The sequence below is a fragment of the Amblyomma maculatum genome, chromosome 3 (assembly GCF_055883805.1).
Source record: "Amblyomma maculatum isolate TAMU_Amacu chromosome 3, ASM5588380v1, whole genome shotgun sequence".
Taxonomy (NCBI): domain Eukaryota; kingdom Metazoa; phylum Arthropoda; class Arachnida; order Ixodida; family Ixodidae; genus Amblyomma; species Amblyomma maculatum.
Genome location: NC_139346.1, coordinates 188281260 through 188305017, shown reverse-complemented (window position 1 = coordinate 188305017; position 23758 = coordinate 188281260). Strand labels below are relative to the sequence as shown.

Sequence of the window (23758 nt, the reverse complement as noted above, 5' to 3'; positions counted from 1 at the left end):
GTTGATCCCGCATGCGTTTTGATGCTAATGTAATTGCCGAAGCCAACTGCTGGTACTTAATTCGCTACGCCATTCATATATACGCAGGGGAAGCAGGCTGTTTTGAAGCAGAGTCAGTCTTGCAAGTCGAGATTTCTTAGGTTTGGTTTATTTTAGTTTGTCGGGTTTAACACCTCTAAGCGACCCAGGCTATGAGAGACGCCGTAGTGGAGGACTCCGGAAATTTCGACCACCTGGGGTTCTTTAACGTGCACCGACATCGCACAGCACACGGGCACCTTGTTTTCCGTCTCCACCGAAAAGCTGCCGCCGTGGCTGGGATTCGATCAATCCCGTATCCTCGGGAACAGTAGTCGAGCGCCGTAACCGCTGTGCCACACCGGCGGGTTTCTTAAGCATCACACTATTGTGAGGCAAGGCGTCTATAGATAATTTTAAGACACTGATGAACAAATGAATGTAAATGGTTTAATTTTCGGAAGAGTACCAAGAAAATTTACTTGTTAAGTTTGTCTTGCGGTTGCATCGAGCATTGAATACTGCCATGAAAATATATGCTATACGCGCTATTAAAGTAAATTGAAAAAGCTGCCCCAATCTCGAGGGAGGATCTGCAGATATATTTATTAATATGGTGCAGTTCCCCTATACACGAAAAAAAAAATTGCCTTCATAAACAATTTCCTACAGGAAAAATTTGTTTCCATTTTTTTTTTTTTTTTGCATGGGCACGAGGCTGTGTTCTAGCTATTTAATCATTTTGTTTTTCTGCGCTGCCATGCTAGTAAATGATGTTCTCAACATTATTTCTTGGTACTTTTCATTTCTCACCTTTTGTGCTAACCACGAAAATCGCCTATGGCTTCGAACCTGATTTTATACTGGCGGACTTAATGAATTCTTAATGTGAGGAGATGAAAAAAAAAATGGGAATTAAGATTTCCTCGTAAAAGTTCTTTTCTCGTCCGCGGTCACGATGTTTATGCCGTGACATTTTTCAAAAGAAGTAGATGAAAGAGCAGTTCTGGCGGGCTTCGAATAATAGGTGTCACTCTGACTGCTTTTGAAAAATAATTCATTGACACGTTGGCCACCTCTCACGCAGATGCCTAAGGTCAAGTAAAGAATTTTAAATCATAAGTAGAAGACATACGCAGGTATAGATAGTAAACATTTAACTCTTAATAAGAAACAGGTTCATCTGAAACAGCTGCTTATTCTAGCTCTTAAGCAGTGACATTTTTATTTGGTAGAACAACACAAAAACGTCATTGTCAAAGTGCTTAACACGAACAATTGGTACACGTCTTGGCGCAAGCGCACGTTTGTGAGGGATTAGGAGATAAAGATACCTAGTACTAAGCATATTAATAACTAATCTTTTGTCGCTCCTTCTAAAGGCCACATATCTGAATACGTCTTTAAGTTGCTTGTATTGTTCACAGCAAAGCAGACTTCTTCGGTCTTGATGCATACTTGACCTTTGCTCTGGTAACGGCTCTTTGACTAAAAGATCAACTGAAGCATTTTTTTATTTTTCCAATTGGGACATTTTTTTTTTTTTTTCATTTTTGTCATGCGGATTACGCCAGACTATCTTAAATAGCAATATTCTAACAAAGAGGTGTAAGCTAACCGGTTAGTTATTTTGAGCTCTAAATGGCTGTGGGTCGCGCAAAATAACACTGAAAGAAAATACCCGAAGACAGCAAGATTTTCATACTGAAAGAAATGGCTCATAAAATACTTGGACTCGCAGTTTTAGCCTGCAGTCTTTAGATCAAACGCATTTCATTTCAGCTGCGCAATGGAACCATAACGGCGCTATTTAAGACCAAAGGATTTGGCTGGAATGATGGAAGATGACTTCTCATCGCAATAAGAAAACGATCTCCCAGTATTTCAAGGCCATTTGTTTTTCAGCAAATTCGTGATACCTGCACTGCTTTGCTGACACGAAAATTATCTGAGCTAAGACTTTACATCACAAATTACTACAAATGTTGCTAACTATACTTCATTAGGAGACGCCTGCTTCTGGGAAAGAGAGCAATGCTTAGCCTTGACCGCCTAGTAAAGAGCAGAGACGTCTGCCAACCAAGATCCGTATAACTCGTGCTATGGTCTTTCCAGTTGTGATGTATGGATGCGAGAGTTGGACTGTGAAAAAGGCTGACCGCCAAGAATTGACGCGTTTGAATTGTGGTGCTGGCGAAGACTCTTGAGAGTTCCTTGGACTGCCAGAAGGTCAAATCAGTCGATATTGCCGACCATAAACCCTGACTGCTCATTGGAGGGTCAAATTCTAAAGTTAAAGCTCAGCTTCATCTGATGAGAAGAGAGGAGTCGCTGATGTTGGGAAAGGTTTGAGGGTCGCCGGAGAAGGGGTAGGCAGCGAACGCGATGGTTAGATGGCATCCTCGAGGCACTGCAGATGAACTTATGTGATGTTAGGAAGATAGTGAGAGAACGGAAAGCGTGGCGTGACATGGTCCATAGGGTCACGAAGAGTCGGACACGACTGAACGACTGAACTGAACTGATACTTCATACAAATAAGTTCACCGAAAAATTTAAACGGACACTTTAACAACGAGACTATACTGATATGTACAGGGCCGTCCAAAACATGTGCGAACACGACTTAGCGTGGTGGCGCTCCGCGAAGCGTCAGTGTATACGTCAGAGCATCCGGCGTGGCCGCGCATCGAAGCAGTGGCACAGGCGCACAGAGGCTTAGAGGCGGTTTATTCGGGACGTTAAACTTTATAAACCAAAAATCCTACAACGAGACGACAGTATGCAAATTTGTTACCATGACCTGCACCTAATCCTTTGTGCATGATTGCATATTGTCACGTGGTGGTGACTAGGCAGTTGGTAACAAATGATGAGACTTGATATTCGCAGGAATAAACTCTTTATCGGGCTGACTTGCGCCTGCAAAACAACTAAGCATTCGGCGGCGGTGATAGCAACAATCGTTCTCAGCGGTCATCGATCTACGATATCCTGTTTCACTTGCCAGCACTGAATTTAAAGGTGGCGAGGAAGGATCTAGATGAAGCTACGAACGGTGACTAGCGTGACCTGGAACATTGTACAAAAACACGCGAGCGGCTGGAATCTTCGATATACGTCCCGACGCGTCTTGCGCGATGAAGAAAATGATAAAACATCGTCTCGCGATAACCAGCATGAACAAACACTGAATACAAAATCGATCCACGCCCTAGAATCACAGTGATAAGGCCGCATGCCAGCGGCTGTCGAAAAAGAAGAAATAATGATTTAAATAGTTCGCGGCAATATTAAAAGGTGAACAACTTTTCATGAAATCAGACAACAAAAAGTTAAACTTATGAAACCCTTTCAGATGACGGCGACTAAAGGAATGAGAAGGACATATTTTTACTATTATAGTGAAGTTAGCATGTTGTATTGTGAACACTTATGTGAATGTTGATCTGCCACAACCATTCAGACAAATTCAAAAGTCAAAGCGCGTGTCCTGTGTCTGCTTCTCGTGTGTGTTTCCTGTACGCTTTATCTTTAGTCAAGCAATGCACCATCTAGCCCAATTTCAAGTTTTGTTAAACTATTTGACAGATGTAGTCGACAGATGACACGGCTGGGCACCAATAGATGCGCTGAATTTCGTGCTACCTGACGGCGCTACCGCCGGCATTTGAGCTAATGTCACCATGATAGCAGCTCATTAAGATACAGTGCGTGTGGAAACATTACTCATTATAATGAATCATTAGAATGCTTTCGCATTCTCACATGCAAGTAATCTAAAGTGTCTCTCTGTCCAATGTTTTATTTCAACAAATCGCTACGAGCTCGACTTCCCTCTCCCCAACCCTCACCTCCCACCCACATTCCCTCTCCCTACGTGATCTCACCTGCAGTGGAATTCGCCTCCTCTCCACCCACGGTTCACACCTTAGCTCCGGGCACATTCGGCGACAACGAGCGAAGGCATTAAAAACCACATTCAACAGGAAGAACACAACGCTTTATTCATAATTCCACGCACTAACGGGAAAAATTCTGCAAAATATCAAGCAGGTTAGGTCACCCCTGATTTCTCATTACTTGCAAGCTGTTGCACTAGCAGCCTACAAACGCACAGCTCTCATTCTTATCAGGAACTGCAGATAAACGCAAATAACACCCGTATGCATGAATGCATGAGAAGAAGCGGCTACTGGCTGCATTGCTCGCAGCCTATAAACATTTTTAACACACAAAAAGCTATACGCGCATTAAGGCGAAAAGTCATGCACGACGAACTTTTCGCCAAACCTTTCCTGGCTTAGAAAGGCTACCATTTGAGAGGCCAACTTGATGCGAATGAATGGTGCTCTCATTCGCTTTGCTTCTCTTCGATTTTGACAGCAGCTGGCGCAGACGCTTCAGGCTTTTTCTTTTTGCCGACTCGCTTCGTTGCAGACGGCTCAGAGGCCTTGGCCGAACCTGAACGTTGCTTCTTCCGGCCTTTTCCACTGCCTGCCCCAGATGTTCCAGACTTGCTCCCCTGGCCTTCTTGTTTTACTCCACGCGGCACAGATGTTTCTGTCGAAGATGAGTTTTTCTTCTTGCGGATTGTAGAGTTTCTCTTCTTGCGGCTTTTGCCAGCACCTGATGCATCTGCTCTAAGGTCACTTGTCTGGCCTGCTTGCTCCAACGCCGGCATCAGAGAGGCCTCGAGCGAGGCTGCCTCTTTCTTCTTCTTGATTTTTCCAGCATCTGATGCAGATGTTCCGGGCTCACTCAACCCCTCTTCCTTTACTGCAGACGGCACAGAAGCTCTGACGGAACCTGGTTCTTTCTTAATGCGGCTTTTGCTGGCGCCTGACGTAGATGATGCGGACTTCCTCTTTGGGAATGCTTCATTTCTTGCTGGCGGCACAGACTCCTTGGCCGAATCTGAGCAGCTCTCTTCGTCCAACAGCTCATCCAATAGCTGATGAGATCGCCTTTCCTTGTGTGTCTCGGACTTGGTGCGGTACGCCTGCTGGCGCAATGCCCTGCGTCGAGAACTTGCGCCGTGCTCATCGTCTGAGCTGAACCCCTCCTCGCTCTCGTCGGTGCTCGTGATAGCAGGTTTCTGGAGCAACAGAGTTAAAAAAACATAAGGCACCGGATACGTAACGAAAAAAGATAGACAATTAACATGACGTGAGAATTAGTTAAAGAAATCAAGCTAAATGTCGCCAATAGTGCCTGAAATACGTTGTTAAGCATCACACAGACGCTGCTAGTAAAATGGCAGTGACGCGACGCCATCATAAATGCCGAAGAGTTTTGGTGCCTGTGTTTAAACTCTTCATAGTTCCATAAACATCGCGAAGCATTTCGAGTCCAACTTTCTTGGACATTGTTGTATACTTTTATTCATGAGGCAACTGCCGATATATTGTTGATACTGTCATCAACATACTGATGGAAATGATTTAATGTGCGATAAGCGGCAAAGTCGTCCTCTTAAAGTTGGTGCTTCGCTCGTAGCGAGTAGCTTACTGCCATAAAAAAAAAAAGTCAATGACAGACTTTTTAGGACAAATACGAGAAATAGAATCTGTGATTAAGTTGGGGTTTGTTTCTTTCTTTCCAAAAGAAAGGGGAAGTCAGGGTAAAAGGCGGCAAGCCTGACTGGGCCTTGGCTCCCAAATACAGACAGCAGCAGACAAAAGCACACACCTCTTGTGTATATAACACATAAAACAAGCATAATGCAACACTTACATACGATATATCAAAGGTATCAACACATGCACTATTCATTTCTGGATTCAAATCAACAGACCACGCACTCAGTAACATACGTTTCGTAGCAGGAAATATTTACACAAAAGAAGGTTGCATATGAGAAAAACAACTACAGCGACTACGATCCATGAAACTATGCAGGATACTCATTTAAAACTAATATTGTCTTAATTTCTCTTTAAATACCCCAGGCGCCAATGAAAATTGCACATTTGGTGTTGGGTTGTTGATGGCGCCTGAAAACTTAATTTCAGTTGTCCATAGTTGGTCCGAGTAACAGCTAGATGAAAGTTTTCTTTGTGTTCTTAGGTCCTACGTTAATAGGTCTACCAGGTGGAGCAGCATACAGTCTATTATGGTGCATGTACTGCAAAGGACGAAATTAGTAAATTTGATGAGCGGGTAAAATGGCATACTTTCTTAAACAAGAGTTCCGTACGCAAGTATCGCAGTATACCTTAATAGTTGACCATTATAGTGGAATCTTACGATGATGGCCGAAATGGCAGGAGCTGCCAATTTAGACAACATGCTTGAAGCGAGAATGTAACCCACCGAGACCTTTAAATTCCCAGTCAGAAGACACGCCTTTTCTAGGCGAGGTAGGGACGTTCGTACGAGTTGGAGAAAGTAGGGTTTTATATATATGATGGGTATTTCGCATAGGGTGGTAGGTTACGACTGCACGTATGCTAATGAATGCATGTAAACGGGAACACCAGCGTGTTTATTAAGAAGATCACCAAATGCACACCCCCTTATTTTGTTTGTGCTTTCTTTAGATATTCTACGTTATTTCGAAGACACAGCAGCAGTGCTTCCGCGGTATACGCTGCCAGGTGCACGCCTTTTTAACGCCCACACCACTGCATGCCAATCATGAAACGGCGTTCATCTGAGTGGCTTCTGAACGTGGCACATCGACATCACATTAAGTATCCTGTTTTGTAGGTCCATTGCTGTTTCTTTCTGCTTGAGACGAACGGCGCTCTATAACTGCGAGGGAAAAACTAAGGGTTAACCGCATCGACTGACCGGTCCACATGACTATCTTGCAGAAAGCGAATACTTTCAGTGGTACAGTGTTGCAGTTAACTCACTTTCTCAAAACATTGCATGCCAACCCGGACCAGCACCTTTAATCAAGAGAATAGATGATAAGCTAAACCGACTTTTATAATCCCTATGTATTTGCTCCCCAAGAAATTTCACCCCTATTGACGCCCACGAAGTAAATATGTCAAAACCTGTATGGACAAGCTCATTACCTTTTCTTGTTTGACTTTGTACTCGGCTTGAAGGTCTGTAAACTCCCTGCGAAAAGGAACATTTTCTATGAAATTCGATACCCACGAATGCGCGCCTTGCAATAAGCACACGTTCATAAGTGCCCTCCGCTTTGCATCCGCTTAGAATGTAGGAAAAAAATGAACCAGTTGCGATTTGACATGCATATCTGTTCACAGCGTAATGGTAGCCCCCTCCCCCCCCCCCCCCCCCCCCGCACTTTCCCCAATCGAGAGTCCATTGAGAAGAGAACTGCCTTAGCACACATCACGTTCTTTCCGTACACTGTTAGTACATGACACTCAAATTTGTCAAACTGTGACGCGTCATTCACTAGAGACAACAAAAACGCTCAGTGAGCTAAAGAAGAAATGGCCGTTAAACCCTTAATTAATTCAATCCAATTTCAAGTTATTTAGCACCATGAAGATGTTCAGTGCACTGAGAAAAAAAGGCTTGACAGAGGTAGACGCATCCTACAAAAGAGTTGACAGCAGTCTGCACAAAGAATTCACAATATTAGTTACATGTGCAGTAACAGAGTGTACACATTACAATAATAACAACTACATATATATCAATGCGGCATAAAACAGCACGTGAAACACTTAAAGTATCAATAAAAAACAAAGAACAAGTAGAAATCACAGTGACGCAACACTATTGGCAGTGTTTTGGTATGCATGGTAACTGCGCCGCCCTTTGTGGGTCGCTGCACAAACACGCTTAATAATCAGAACTTTTCCGCATTTGAACTATTGTCTTTGGAGCAGTTACATGGAAAAGCCAAGATATGGTGGCTAGAAGTTCTAGCCACCATAGCCAAGACGAGCATATTCGCTGTTTTATTTTGAAGTTATCGTAACCGCGGCGTCACGCGCTCGAATCCGTTTTCAGTTGACGGTGGTTCGCAGAGAGTAGCTGTGCGATCAGCATCGGCATACAGCGAAGCGAAATGTCAGATGGGCACACGTGGTCCAAAGTTTCTGTATTGTGTCCTGCGCTCTAAACTTAAGACTCGGAAAGCCTTCTCTCCGACTTAGTATTGCCGCATACATTATAAAAGCACGCGCCGACCCAGTAAGCAGCTGAACAATGTTATACACGAGAGATGTGATTTACATTTGAATACGCGCATAACCGTCGTTTTCTTTTTTTTTTTCCTACCGAGAGCGAAAAAATATTCCCGCAACCCAATTATAAAATACGAGGAAATGAAATGACAGGTGGAAATGGATGCACTTCAATAGCTACACGTCTATATACTGCATGCAGCTCGCAAGATGCGTGAAGCAAGTCTTCTCGTAGAAGTAGTCTGGAGCTATCGATGCTGCGTTCGGCTCTGGACCATCTTGACAGCCGTCCTTTCACAGAGGAGAAAATCCTCGGCCCATGGCCACAGAAGGCGTCTAACGGCAAAGCCTTCAAAGCACTTATGTGTTTTATGAGAGACACAAACTTGATTGAGAAACTGTGACTGTGCTCCTCGCCGCCTTACCTTTCCTATCATTCTCTTCTATCTATCTCCTTTAAACTCCTAATTCCCCTTCCCCAGTGCAGGGTAGCAAACCGGAAGCTTTCCTGGTTAACCTCTCTGCCTTCTCTCTCTTTCTCTATCGATGCTGCCTACGAGTGAGAATGAAAACATCCTCTCGCAATAATGGAAAACAGAGAACCCCACAGTATATAATCATGCATTCGGGGCAAGCAAAACCCGACGTTCATGTTCTGCACACGTGAACACTAGCGATATGAGCGATGCATCATCCCGGACCCTTCCTGCATTTCCGCTGTTTAGTTCCACAGCACTTTTTGTCGCGCAAGTGCAGCGCTTGTGCACAGACTATTACTACACGCTCACGCGTTCACAGCAAGAAAGGGGGCACTATAAGCATGCTGCAAGGAACGCTAAGCCTACGCTGATGCGCTGGCCGGATACAACAAATGTGCAAGCGAAGAAAGCATGGGGAGAGCAAACCCCTTTTAACGCCTCGGCTTCCAAGCAGCAATATTAGTTCCCTCAAAGCGACTACCCGCGTAAATTCCGTACCAGACGCAGTGCGCTCAAAGCAAGGGAATTTCGACTTCGACCACATGCGCAAAGTTATAAAAACAACGTAAAAATAAAGAAGTGCAGAAACAAACAAATGCATTGTACTGGCTACGAACCTTGATCTCAATAAAACTTCAGAAAAATACTGCTGTACACGTACAGTAGTCGCGCCTTCCCATACTTATTCCAAATACACGTGTGCAGGAGGGATTCGGTAAATCGGCCTGCATACGTCTACGCTGGGCCGTTAAACTAAATGTAACAAGAGCTTACGTAAAATGGGCCGGGGTAGCCGCCTCCCCTTGCACATATATGTAGTGATATAAATCCCCATGGCCACAAATATTCGTAGAAAAAAATATTCAAAAAATGCATGCTACAAATAGTACAGCCTTGTCAAGTGTCGTCTGCATATGCAAGAGCAAGGAAAAAAAGTTGGCTGAAGGCTTAGCTTGGTTAAGCCTGGAAGATTGTGAAAGCAATACCCTTGGCTACGCCTTGTTCGGCGGCTGCGCCCAGACTACTGCGAGGAGCTGAGCCACAGCCCCATTTATCCTTCTAGCGTGACGTCACAAACAGCGAGCGCCCTCTCTCGGCTGCGACACAGCGCCGTGCATGGATTCGCCGCCACGATCCGATGGCGCGAGTCCCCGCCTGTCGGTCTGGCGTGACGTCACCGCTGCGGCTCCTGTAAGGATTCACCGCCACTATCCGATGGCGCGAGCTGGGGCCCCGTCTCTCGGGTCTGGCGTGACGTCACACGGTCACGTGAAAGGTCATATATTGAGGCGCCACGACACGCCAAAGGCTCGAAGTGCTAGCAGTATTGCTTTCGCAATAAAAGGAAAGAAAAACAACTCTTGGGCGGTCAGCACAATTTTAAATGTCATCTCGCGGCACCGCACCGACCGGCCCGTCTCTTCCGCGTTATTACACTGACTGTGTTCGAAACTGTGAGAAACCGTGAGAAACCTGAGAAATGGGAAATTCCGGGAATGTGTTCTCCTCTGTTTCCAATAGTAACTTGCGCTCTAAATGCGGTCACTAATATGCTTAATATAACCATTTGAGCTAAGAAACCAAGGGTGGCGATTATTTTCCCATTTTGGGCGGCGTGCTGTTCTACACGCACTATTTGCATGCAAGATAAGAGCGACTGTTCTGTAACGTACTGTGTCGGGAAAATTTTTGGAAGCCTAATTTAGCACACCCGACGCCCACATGGAATGCTTTCCAAAGCCTTTCTCAATGTGTGCCGAAGCTGAACTCACTTTATGATTCCTTCAAAGATGTTGTCCTTGACCATGGAGAGGTTTCTCACAGAAGGATCTGTTTGCCGCGACTTCAGCTCCATGTACGCCTGATGCGTTGCCGAAAGCGCCTGTAGTGGGCAAACATTTCAGCATTGCGAATTACTCATCATCATAATCAGCCTGACTATTTCCACTGCAGGGCGAAGGCATCTTCCATATTTCTCCAAATAACCCGGTTCTGTGCTAGCTGCATCCACTTGACCCCTACGAACTTCTTAACCTCATCCGCCCACCTAACTTTCTGTGAACTATTTATTGGCTACTATTAAAAACTGAGCCATTTATCGCTGCTTCGCAATGTTGGGTTGATATAAAAGCCGTTCACACTAGATCCGTGCTCGGGAATTATAGGGTGAAAACACTATATATACCAAGGTATATTTAGTTGCATGGGTTGCACACCCACCCTTCAATAAAGAAAAAAAGAAAAAGAGGCGTCCTTTCAATAACGTTCAGCAACTACAGCGCAATTTGCTGATCGCTATAGTAGCGACCGCCGCGTAAATCAGTAGGGATAGTTTATACGTGTAATTTTCAGAAAGCGGAACAGTCCGCAAAAACATGCTGCGGAAACGTGGTTATTATATTACGGCCAACTCTTACTGTCGACGCAGAAACCTGAGCTATTAAAATGCTGCTGCGCACATGCCAATTATTTCCGACGCCCAGAAAATATCTCTAAGGTTCACCCAAATATTTCAAATTCTTCCAGTGGTTTTAAAGACGAAAGCCTTTCAAGGTGCGTCGGCAGAAAGTGACAACCGGACGCGTCACCGGGAAATGTCGCGCCGTGTGACGACAGAATAAATAAGGGAAAATGATCGTTAGTGATAATTAGAGGTTATAATAGCGATTGGTGGAGGTTATAATCACTACTAAATACTAATAATGAACCGTATGTCTAACGACCATTTGTAATGACAATTGATCAGAAATGACTAAAAATCCTTAGTAATGAGTAGCAATCACTAAAATGACCTACTGATGACTTGTAATTACTACTAATGACTTGCAATAGCCAATACAACGGCTTCCAACGACAACAATTTATTACAAATTACTAAAATGCTTACTAATTAGTAGTAATTATTAGATGGCCTACTAATGGCTTGTAATTGCCAATATGTCTAACTACGACTTGTACCGATTACAATTGATTAGAGATCACTAACAATGCTTAAAATGAGTAGTAATGACTAAAATGACCTGCTAATGACTATTGTAATGACCAATATTAGAAATGACAAAAATGCATAGCAATAAGTAGTAACCAATGAAATGACTACTGATGAGTTGATGACCAATATGTCTATAATATCAATTTTAACGACTACAATTGATTAAAAATGAATAAAATGCTTATTAATGAGTAATAAAGGCTAAAATGACTGACTACTACTACTACAAGGCTTTACCAGTTCACCTTTTAAGAGCTATCTTAAGAGACCCTGTAATTTTTAATATTGTGCCCGTAGCCTGTGGCTCAAGCCATGAGTTCTAAATTGTTTACGATTCCTGCCCTTGTGTATCACAACAGTGCTTACTGCCACTATAGAGAAACATATATAGCAGATATCCAGTGTTGGTTCGGATAAGATACTGGAAAAATCAGGCACATATGAAAAGTCTTCACCAGTATAGTCTAACCAAAGCAGCAGCCAAGTTGACCAAAAGTAAATAAAAGAGCTTCCAAATATAGTAAAACACTGGTCTATACAAAAATGCTGTTTCCCAATAACTAAACACAAGCGTAGAATGCCGAGTGACCGGAGCAGAAAAAAAAAAGAAAAAAAAAACCTTATCTTTTTCTCGTTTCTGGGCTGAAGAAACCGATGCGGTGATGAATACATCAAAAAGAAAAGAAAGAACGGAAAAAAAATCGTATCTGTAAAACAGCACCGCGAAACGCCGGCACACGTATGCAGGTGCTCCTATTCGAGAAGTCAGAAAGTTCAATCTCGTTTTGCGTCGTACCTTTAGGGTTCCCCCATCGGCACAAATCTTTTCCACGTTGGAAAACACGTCTTGGCGCAGGCGCAGGTCCTGTTCGCTTGCTTCAACATCCTCAAAGTCCAACATTATCGGACTCCTCTGCAACAAACCGTAAATGGCGCATTCCATCATCAAGGCAATAAATAGGGCCCCTAAAAATAAATCTGCAGGAGCTACCCATACCGTTTTGCATTTAATACGAGCTTATACGTTACACGTGCGTTACCGGGCCCGAAAACCCGTGCCCGACCCTTCCCAACTCACGGACTTTGCTCAGGCCCACAGTATGCCCACCGACTCAGGATAGGGCCAGACCCGGGTAAGCCCTGTCTGTCTTGGACGGTACGTGGCCCGTTCAGTCTAATTGGCCCCGATGCTTCAATTATAGAGAACGCTAACGGTACCTTGCGTACAGCGCATGATATCCTAACCTAGTGCTGCAGCGGACAAAAAAATACCCTTGCGGGAAAATGCACATTTGCATGTTGCCGCGTCCTAATGAGCGTGCAGATGAGGCCAAGCTCGACAGCCGTACATGTTGACGAAGCACCGATCGAGTCACTTGCCAGTGCTCATCTATTGTTATTTTTATTGCGACATAGCAATACTGCGCCAGGTTTCGAGCTGTCGCGTATCCCCGGCGGACGCCACGCTTGACCTTGACCAGCCGAAGAGGAGGAGGAGGAGGAGGAGGAGGAGGAGGAGGAGGAGGAGGAGAAGAAGAAGAAGAAGAAGAAGAAGAAGAAGAAGAAGAAGAAGAAGAAGAAGAAGAAGAAGAAGACGAAGAAGAAGAAGAAGAAGAAGAAGAAGAAGAAGACGAAGAAGAAGAAGAAGAAGGCTGGTAACTATCTCGCGTCATATTCTTAAAGGATGAGTTAGTGCGTACACTACTAGCCGCAATCACGGATTTCGCCGGGGTCTATCCGAAGCCGCTCACTCTCTCTCTCTCTCTCTTCGTGAACTTGAAGCGGAGAAAGAGAAGGTGGCTACGCGCGCGTCTCAGCATTGAGGAGGTGGAGCAGCCGCGGAGCTGTAGTAGAAGCTTCTCTCTTTCTCTGTCCATCCATCTCTCCGTGAACTTGAGAGGAGGAAGGGAAAGTGGCGACGCCTACATCCCGCGATCTAACACTGAGGTAGGGTGGCTCTAGCCCCATTCTAGCCACCCTAACTGAGAGGGCGGAGCGACAGCATGATGCACCCAGTTTGAGAGTAAGACAGTGAGAGAGGGGCGTGTCAGTTGCGGACGTGGCGGCCGTCCCAGGGCAGCGTTGCACAAGCGTGTATGCATTTGCTTCGCGTCGCAATGGACGAAGCCGGTCCATCTGGCATTGCGGCGCAGGTTCGCCGGGCTCGACGTGCTGAAGCACAACGATGTTTGGGCCTTAGGTTTGTGTGTTGTGTGTTTTGGAAGCGCAACCGCCGCGCTGTTTGTCTTTGTGACTGCTGGCCACCTCTTGCGTGAGCTGAGGGAAGATTTTGGAGAGAGTGTAAATCGCTGAAGTGTATGCATGAAAGGTATAGCGGGGATAAGCGGTGCTACGCACCTACTTCGTATTTGATTAACTATTCAAATCGGCCATATTTTTTTTTTAAATATTTTAGCAGTAAACAAGGGAAACAAGGTGGGTGGGTGGCACATCTGACTTCCATTGTTCATGGCATGTCTTGCAGGCGTCACGCAAACTGGACAAGAGACCTATACACATAGCCACAAGTCCTCGCAGCACATTGTTGTTGTTGTTGTCCAAATAACTTATGGCACATACCCACATGCACAAGCCGTCAGTAAGCATGACAGCGCTTCTTTCTCATTACTCGCATAGTTCATAGGACTCAAAAAAGAAAAAAAAAAGGCTGGAGTGCTTATATTGCTCTGAAATTTTCGGCGAAGCAAACCACGACCTACAACTTCATCGGTTTCGGTCAGCGTTTCACTGTTATATGACCCCCGCACAAGTTATTTGCCTTATTCCAAAGCAGGCAGGTCCATAGCTAGACGCCCGTGTGCTGTGCGATGTCAGTGCACGTTAAAGAACAACAGGTGGTCGAAATTTCCGGTGTCCTCCACTACGGCGTCTCTCATAGATTGAGTCGCTTTGGGACGTTAAACCCCCAAAAAACAAAAACAAAACCAACCATCTATCGCTTTCGCTTCGGCATCGTCACGAACAGTTCAGTTGGACATCTCATTGATCGAAATATAGTTCGCTTCGACGATACTCTGAGTCAGCCAGGGTTCTGGCTGCTTTACTATAGCTTATATATAATACTATACTATTATATTATGCTTTACTCTAAAAGATATATATAAGCTTAGTGAGATCACTCAAGCGCAGCTCATCTACTTATGAGCACACAGCTGTCGGTCGTTCAACTGGACTCGTCTGAAGCCTGCTTTTGCCCCCAATCGAGGAAGCAATATTGGCCAGCGACGACACATTTTAGCCCCCGCCGCCGAGGAGGCGAGGATGCTATGTCGCCATCCCGCCGGGCAAAGGACACGGATCGGATGGAAACCTGAAGAATCACCTATGCCCCCTCCAGATACTCCCGGCAGAATCCACACCCACCGCCTCACCAGAACCGAGCGTAGCGCCTCGGGAGACTCGGACACTGCGCTGGCAGCTTCAATGTACCTTACTGTGTATTCAATACACCTTACTATATAGAGACTGTGAAGCAGGGTTTTTTTTTTTTTTTTGTTCCTGCTGGTTTCCAAAAAGAACCACTTCCGTCCCGCGAGAGCGACTAGGATGCCTCGAAGCGTTATGGTGATGCCACTCTTAGAAATGGAAACTACCGCTTGGCAAATAATTCAGAACTTCCCCTGGAATGCAACCTTTTAGGCGGTATCCTAACTGCTTCAGTGTGGAAGTCGCCATTTAGAACGCTTTCAGACGATCCTAAATATGCTGACGCGCTGCGCGGTTTAGAGTTCGGAACTATGTGGTGGTGCACTATTAACGCGATATATAATGGTAAAGGCCTTGTTCTCCGAAAAATTCGGCGTCGGTATGCGTCGGTGCACTGCCTGCGCCAGCTTTGTAAGCGAAAAATCGCGTACATGGCACTGCCAGGTGGTGGTTGGTAGCTGATATGTTCATGCACTAACTGGTTGTCGGGTTGCATGACATCACTAGACCCCGTGACCAGCTGACATATTCATGACGTCACTAGACCATGTGACCTAGCCGAGTTGGCAGGTGCTGGCCCTTCGGGCTTCGCATTTGAGATGGGGGCGGCGGTCTTTCACATAATGTCGTATCTTGCGACAGTATGCTAATTTAGAGGCACACGTAAAAGATCACTGGTCAAGTGACTAGCCAAGTGAAGGGAAGCGAACGAGGATCCACAAGCAGAGCGCGCAAATGGTAGCCATTAACTCTGCCGCGACAAGGCGGAGCTTGAATGCAAAAATTAAAAAAAAAAAATGTTCTGACGAAGGATTCCGCGTACCCTTTTTATGGAGGCGACGAAGTGAAAGCAGCGTCCCAGACGCATTCTGTGGGTGGCGTAGCAGACATCCAAGTCGCGAAACTTGGTAGCCCTCGCGAGAAGATCCTCCAAGTGGTTCCACTCGGTCAGCCTCACTCTTATCTGCAAATACGTTTTGTACAAATCAGTCGCTGTCTCATAGGGTCGTTTCACATGCTGCGAAGCGAAAATGTTCGGGGAAATCGGTGATACCGCAGCATGCGATTTTCGCGCAGGGTTTTAAAAAGCAGCGAACCGCCATGCGAATTCGGTCAGAGGCCTCCGATACGCGGGCATCAGTTTTTCCGCGCCCCCTCCCCTGGTATGCAGGGCTGGGCGGGTGGCAGAGGTGGCTTTGGGCAGACGATAGGCAGACGCGTCCCCCGAGGGAGAGCGGTGATAGGAGAAGGACAGAGAACGGCGACGAAACCGCTCGGGTAATTGTCAAAGCAGCAAAAGCATAGAGTAAAAAGTATAATGAAAAGCGTCATGGGAAATTGGCCGTCACGTGACACGGCAAGCGGTAGACGATAGCTGGTTTCGGTTGGTGTTCCGCACGCTCCCCTCGGGGGGGGGGGGGGGGGAGGAATGCATTTGCTACACGACGCCTGCGCTAGAAACTTTGACCAATGATGTACAAAACTTTGGACCTTTAGGGCTGATGCTCTGCGATCGCCACACAGTGCACCAGTCTATTTCGCGAGGTGTGGTTGGGTCCCCTCAACTGCGCCTTACGAAATGCTGCGTGCCGGGATGCTAGAAATATACGGATATACCGTCCGGTGCTTTCGCTTTATCGGTAAGTGTCCTGTTGTGCACACTCCTCGAGAAACGAAACATTTGCTGTGATCTACATAGTAGGAAATGTGCTTGCATTGTTCGAGACGAAAATCGTCTGTTTCATTTGGGAAATGCAGACTTCAAAATGTACCGTGTACTTCTGCAGCCAGTTACCGAGGCAAGCAACGTTATTTTGAATCCGTAGTCTTCCGATGAGCCCGTTCTCAACAGCGTGATAAAAACGAAGTACAATGCAACATTTGTAAAGACGAGATGCTCAACTTTCAGCAGTCCACTCTGGCAAGCTTTCCGCTGGGGCATCCAAAGTCACCGAAGAATACCGTGTGCCCTGCTGTCTTTGTGTCTGGTAACTATGTAGGCTAACTTCCCAAGATTCATTGTGCTAATTGCACGCGCGCGCGAGAGAGAAGGTGCTCTTAAGGAGGTTGGCTTTTCTAGAGGCTGCGCACGCTTTCTTTTAGTTTTTGTAGCCAGAGCTACATTTGCCAGTCTCGCCGTTTCGCCGTGCCTGTCCGAAGAGGAGGAGGAGGAGGAGGAGGAGGAGGAGGAGAAGAAGAAAACACTAACTGGACGTAGGGCTTCCGGACATTACGTTTGGCAGAAACTGCCAGCTCGTGCCTGTCCTTTCATATGAGAGGGTGGTATCACAATCAACCTTCCAAAACCTTTGCATTCACGTTATCCCTAAGCCACGCAGGCACGTTCATGCGGCTCGGTTAAAGCGAGGATTTATATGTTGGCTGGTAGATTACGCTATCGCGTCATCTCGAAGGTGAGAGTGAAAACAGAGAGAAAGAGCTACCGTAGAGGTGGGTTCCGGGCCACCGCGCGATAAAAACTTTCGCCTCATCGCACTTTAGTGGTCAAAAGGGACCCCAATGGCATAAATAAAGCTGAAACCATAAACTACGATGTGCAAAAGCCCTGTCTTTACTTTCAAGCCTAACCTAAGCATAGCCGTGCAGATAGCTTTCGCGTAACTCCAGGTTTAACCACAAGCTAAACCACGAGCTACTTTTTCCTCCATGCGAGCAGCCCAGCGCTGGAGTGACGTCACGTCATACTTACTTCTTATTGGTCGGTCGCAGAGCGGCCGCAGCGACGCCACTTCCAACCAGACGAAAGCTGATCGCAAGACGTCTGCGGGTCTACGGCTCGACCGACGGGCTCCCCCGCCGCAGACCGCGATGCAAACCGTTGCGACACGCGGCGGGAATCGCAGCATGTGAAACGACCTTTTACCGAACATCAAAAACTAGAATCGTATGCGCAGTACGCAAGTTCTGATTACGCATGGTAAGTGTAACTAGCTCGTTTCTCGTAAACGCTATACAGACCGACGTGCTCGCGGTTCAGATTGTGGCTTCAAGCGCCGCCGTTCTCTGACGCGCAGTCAAGTGTTCGGTCTAGCAAGAGCATAACGAAAGCGCCATGCATGCCCGCCAATGGGCACTATATGTTTGCGGCCTGACCCGCGCCTACGTGAAGCAAAAGCAACGCTAATCAGCGTCTCAATCAATAGTTTCATTGCAACCAACCTTTGTTTTCGGCCACAGCGGTTGGGTGGCGTACAGTGCGTAGAGCATGTAGAGGCCGAACACATTCTCGGGATAAGTGCATGTGGGATGCCAGAGCTTCAAAACCATAGGGAAAATCTCCTCCACAAACTGCAAAAAATCAAGAGCAATCAGTAAGTGGTCACATCAAATATATATATAATGGCGATAAAAAAGCAGTCAGAGCAGCGGCACGTACAAATTATTGATTTGATTTGATTTGTGGGGTTTAACGTCCCAAAGCGACTCAGGCTATGAGAGACGCCGTAGTGGGGGACTCCGGAAATTTCGTCCACCTGGGGTTCTTTAACGTGCACTGGGACCGACAATGAGGTTCAAACCGTAACATGATCAGAACACGGAAAACATCATACGCAACGATTGCCGGTGCAACAGTCACACAACTTCGCTCCGTAGCGGTGGCTTAGTAGTTAGGACACTGACCACTGTACCCAAAAAAGTGGGATCGAATCCATGCCGTGGCGGCTGCTTTTTGATGGAGCCGAAAAGCAAGGCCCCCGTATATACTATGCGATGTCTGCGTATGTTAAAGGCCCACTGTCCACCCTCCGGTCGAAAATATTTTCTTCCCCGGTGACTGTGAGACTTCGCCCCTAGAACGCAAGGCCGCAAAATGTTTTTGAAAAGAGTAACTAATAACGCAGTTACAGCCACCGCAATCACCCGATTCTGTCATGCTTCTCTCCTTCCGTTCCCTCGCAAAGGTTTTTCACTCTCCTGCCAGAGGTCGTCTAGCCTCCGTAATACAAATACCCTTCCTCCTCCGCGTTTGGCGGGAGGTGAGGCGTGGCTCTCCGCGAGCGCGAAAAAAAAAAACGGTCGAGGGAGCGCGCGCCGCTGGATTGTCTGGTCGTGGCGAGGGAAAAGCGCGCTGCGAGCGGTAGACACCCATCCTTCTTCAGTCAGCGAGACGGACCAATGGACATCGTTCCCGGTACGTACGTCATTGCTGTGGCCCGTCGGGCCAGCGCAGGAAACGGGGAAGCTGGCTTCCCAGAGGAGAACATGAGAGAGCTTTGAATTGTATTTTCGATGCTTTGCGGCGCGCGTGTCACTGTAGCATTTTGCACAGACTATCTCCGGTACCTGATCGAAACACTGGGCTCCTTTGCTTAAAAGGGCCTTCCCTGGACAGTGGCCCTTCAAAGAACCCGAGGAGGTCGAAATTTCCAGAGCCCTCCAAAACGGCGTCTCTTATACATAGCCATGGGGTCGTTTTGGGAAGCACAAAGACCAAACCAAGTCATACAACTTCACATGTAGACAACAGTCAAGACACATGGTTAAGCATCGGTTCCAACTTTTCTTTACGACTCGGTTAAGGTGTCCGCGGGGAATTGTGACGGATACTGCGCCTTCCGCGGCGGCTGCGTTTCGATGTAGGCGAAACGAAGAGGCGTCGTGTGCTGTGCGATGTCAGCGCACGTTAAAGATCCCCAGGTGGTCGAAATTACTCCGTAGCCCTCCACTACGGCTCCTCTTTCTCTCTTTCCACTTTCACTCCCACCTTCCTCCCTTCCCTTACGGCGCGGTTCGGGTGTCCACAGAGCAAGTGTGACAGTTACTGCGCCTTTCCCTTCCTGTGAACCAATTTAACTTAACTTAACGCCGCTGATGCCTGCTGCACTGTGTCTGCTGAGCAGCGTTCGAGGAAGCGCCAAATGAATGGCGCCGCAGTTACGCCTGGATCGAACGCCCGACGGGGTTAAATTCACCTGATGACGTCAGCACCAGTCGAGACGTCATAACCGCGGCACGTTCTTTAACGTGCACTGAAATGTTGTTGTTGTTGTTGCTGTAGGAAGAAGGAAAAGAAAATGCACGGGTCTGCTACTGGCTCTGTAGCTGAGCCACCTTCGCTGCCTCGTGCAGACAGAAGAGAAAATAGAGAAGAAAAAGAAGAGGGAGAGAGAGAGAGACGCGCGCCTCAACAACAGCCGTCGTCCACCACCGAAGCGGTGGCGGGTGCAATGACGGCCTACAACAGATAAAAATTTGGCGGCAGGCAAGCCCCCGCCGCAAGCGGCGGTGACCTACCTGTCCCAACCCCATCAGGGGAGTACTGAAATAGCACAGCATATGGGCACCTAGCTTTTCGCCTCCATCGAAAAGCGCCCTTTGCGGCCGGGATTCCATCCCACATTCCGTTAGGAAAAAAAGGTGAATACATGCATACTTCCATGATAAAGAATACAAACTGTGCGTTGCCTACGTTCATCGCTGCGGACTTTTTTTTTTTTCATAACGGACGTAAGCTGACTGGTAATAAAAAGACGCATAGAATCGTACATGATAAAATCAGACGCTATAGCCACCCATGATGTATTTATGAGCGGCTCAACGTTTTTTATTCACCTTAAGGTAAGAGCGCGATGAAAACAAATGCGAACAGCGGAGTGCACAGTGGCTCTGTACGCATTTCTTATCGCCTCCATGCATGCTGAAATACATTGTCGGCAAGAGGGTAACGTTGGGAGGCAACGTATAGGATAGGAAGGGTAGACTTCCGCCATTTTCCTCTTAAGAGACATCTAAGAGACCGTCTAATTTTTAAGACGAAAACCTTTAATGGCTCATGCTGTCGTAGACAATGTGTGTCCCGCTTTTGAGGAGTTCTGATTGGCCGAGGCGGAAAGCGTTCCTGCCATCTACAATGCCACAATTGAACGCGCGCTCTGTGAAAGGTGGCTATTCCTGGCCTACGGGGCTGGGACTGGTAGGTCAACGCCGCTTGCGGCGGGGGCTAGCCTGCCAGCGAATTTTGCGGCGGCTGTCACGTTGCGTTCCTTGGCGTGCGTTCAAATGTGGGATCGCAGATGGCAGGAACGCTAGAGAAGATGAACGCCTCAAAAGCGGGACACACTTTGTCCACGACAGCATGAGCCATTAAAGGCTATCGCCTTAAGTCACACACGCAATGTCGGACACAGCCCCGCCGTAAAGAGTCAAGATGCTTCTGGCAGACGAGCATTTTTATTTGTGCGTTTCCGGGACATATTCGTGCCCTTCGAAATGACATCCGTTGCAGTGCAATGTCGTCTTGCTATCGCGAAGTACTAATCATGCTGAATTTAAAACGTGACTATGGACATGACAAAGCCTGAACGTTCACTATAATAGTACTCACGAGACGGCTTTCCCGGACATCCTTCCGACCGCTGAAACGAAAGGCGCAATGGTTGCAGGTTACATAAAGCTACATTCACTGTTGCAAGCACTGTCACCAACGGCCTCAAGTTCGTCTAGGTGGTGTTGCCTCAACTTACCACAAGATGAGCGCGAACTGCATCTCCCTCCAAAGTCTTGAAAACTCCTTGAAGCGAAGAGTCTCTGCTGCTAGGAACTTTTTCTGCAGCACTTGCATGTCATTTCCAAAACCAGCGGCTATTTTTTTCAAGGAGGCCATCGTTGACTTTCAAAATTTATCGTCGCCTTACGATCCCGTCAAACTATCTAACCAGAAACGATAGTTAATAACAGAACAGACGCATCGTTCGCAGGCTGTCGTAGAACGGGGAGAGCGTCTGCAATCGGCAACGAATGAGAGATGCTAGCGCCATGTCCTCCTTCAGTTACGCCCTATAGGCTTCAGTCCGAACTATAGACTAAACCATTGCGGCGCAAGGGTGGGGGGACGTTCGCACGCACATCGAGGCAGCTAAGCCGTTGGCTAAACGCGCGCTGGATGTGTTTAGGGGGCGGTGGGAAAAACTGCGTGGTACGAAGCGGTTGGTTGGTTTGTGGGGTTTAACGTCTCAAAGCGACTCAGGCTATGAGAGACGCCGTAATGGAGGACTCCGGAAATTTCGACCACCTGGGGCTCTTTAACGTGCACTGACATCGCACAGCACACGGGCACCTTGCTTTTCGCCTCCATCGAGAAGCGGCCGCCGAGGCTGGGATTCGATCCCGCGTCCTTGGGAACAGTAGCCGAGCGCCGTAACCACTGCGCCACCCCGGCGGGGTGTGGTGGGCCAAAACGATCGTCGTTCTGGCGTGAGTTAATCGCAAAGCGGCCGCAATGCCCCTCTCCCCCGCTGCGGTAGATGGACAAGGCCATAGAGCTAATACTGCTAATACCCTGGCGGAAACTTTAAAATATTATTAACCCTTTTTTTTTTCTGCAATGCATCAGAAAAAACGGCGTCTGCGTTTTAACGCCACCGCATTTGCAGACGTATCTCAAGCAGGCAAGTAGCAGACGATCCACTTGTGCCGCGTATGCAACCTCCTTGCTACAGACGCGTCAGTGGACGCGCTGGTTTTCATATGCGCACAGAAGTGTGTTTAAAAACGCAAACGCAATTTTATTAACCGTTGCATTGCTAAAAGAAGAAGGTTAGCAGTATTTAAAATCTCCGCGTGCGCGTGTATATTGGCTCTATGGTGTCACCCATCTACCGCAGTGGGGGCAAAGTAAAAGCGGGGGGAGAGGGGCGCTGCTGTCGCTTTGCCATCAACTCACTCCTGACCGGCGATTGTTTGGGCCCAGCTCGCAGCGTCTCGCGCCTGCACGCTTTTCCAAACCATTTCGGCGCAGGTGGGGAGGGACGTTCGCACATCGAGGCAGGTAGAGAGAAAGAGAGAGAAGAAACCTTTATTTAGCCGGATAGTAGGGCCGAGTTACATTGCCCTACTAGATGGCCAGCAGGTCAATCCTGTTGGCGGCCTCGTAGGCGCGCTTGAAGATCCGGGTCTTGTATGCCCGGGTCCGAGCTGCGCGGCAGGGTCTCCCAGTCATCTGGATGCAGGATTTCTCCTAATTCTGGAAGTGAGGGTTCCTCCTTGCGTCCCCAGAGTATATGGTTGAGGGTAGCTCTCTCATCGCACAGTGTGCAGTCAGGAGAAAATTGGCTGGGGAAAATATATGCGCTGGATGTGTTTGTTTAGGGGGTGGTGAGAAGGGGATGGGAAGTTGATGTGTGCTTTCGAGAAGTCACACGGCGCCTGCTCATGCCCAGCGCGACCAGCTCGCAGCAGTAAATGCAATACTCACGTTCAGCGTGTAATGACAAATATAATGATTATAAAAAATTCCGAGAGCACTGTGGAATCTACACTGCATAAATACAAAAATCTAAGCGTTGCTGGTGCACACGGTGCATCACGTTTGCTCTCATTATCATTATCGTCTAAAGCACCGTCATTATCATTGCTAATGTCCTCATTGTCATTATCGCTAATTGCAGCTTCAGTGTCATCGCTACTATCATCTTAGCAGACAAGAAGAATTATGGCGTGCATTTTACGATCGTGGCGCTGTTGGTTAAAACCTTGGAGGAAGGTCCCCGCCGGAGTGGTGCAGGGATTACGGCGCTCGACTACTGTTCCCAAGGGCGCGGGATCGAATCCCGGCCTCGGCGACCGCTTTTCCATGGAGGCGAAAAGCTAGGCGCCCGTGTGCTGTGCGATGCAGTGCACGTTAAAGAACCCCAGATGGTCGAAATTTCCGGAGTCCTCCACTACGGCGTCTCTCATAGCCT

At 47.3% G+C, this 23758-nt stretch overlaps 1 protein-coding gene across 1 annotated transcript in view; it reads right to left on the bottom strand.

Moving 5' to 3' along the window:
* Positions 1 to 4047: 4047 nt before the first annotated feature.
* LOC146197208 (uncharacterized) overlaps positions 4048 to 23758 on the bottom strand; it is a 67866-nt gene continuing 48155 nt past the window's right edge. The window contains exons 3-8 of the mRNA XM_084599004.1: positions 18237 to 18365; positions 15880 to 16020; positions 12406 to 12522; positions 10390 to 10499; positions 7047 to 7092; positions 4048 to 5116 (exon numbers count right to left, since the gene is read on the bottom strand). Of these exons, the coding sequence (XP_084455130.1) occupies positions 4373 to 5116; positions 7047 to 7092; positions 10390 to 10499; positions 12406 to 12522; positions 15880 to 16020; positions 18237 to 18344 (1266 nt within the window). The 5' untranslated portion in view covers positions 18345 to 18365 and the 3' untranslated portion in view covers positions 4048 to 4372. The remainder of the gene's footprint in view (positions 5117 to 7046; positions 7093 to 10389; positions 10500 to 12405; positions 12523 to 15879; positions 16021 to 18236; positions 18366 to 23758) is intronic.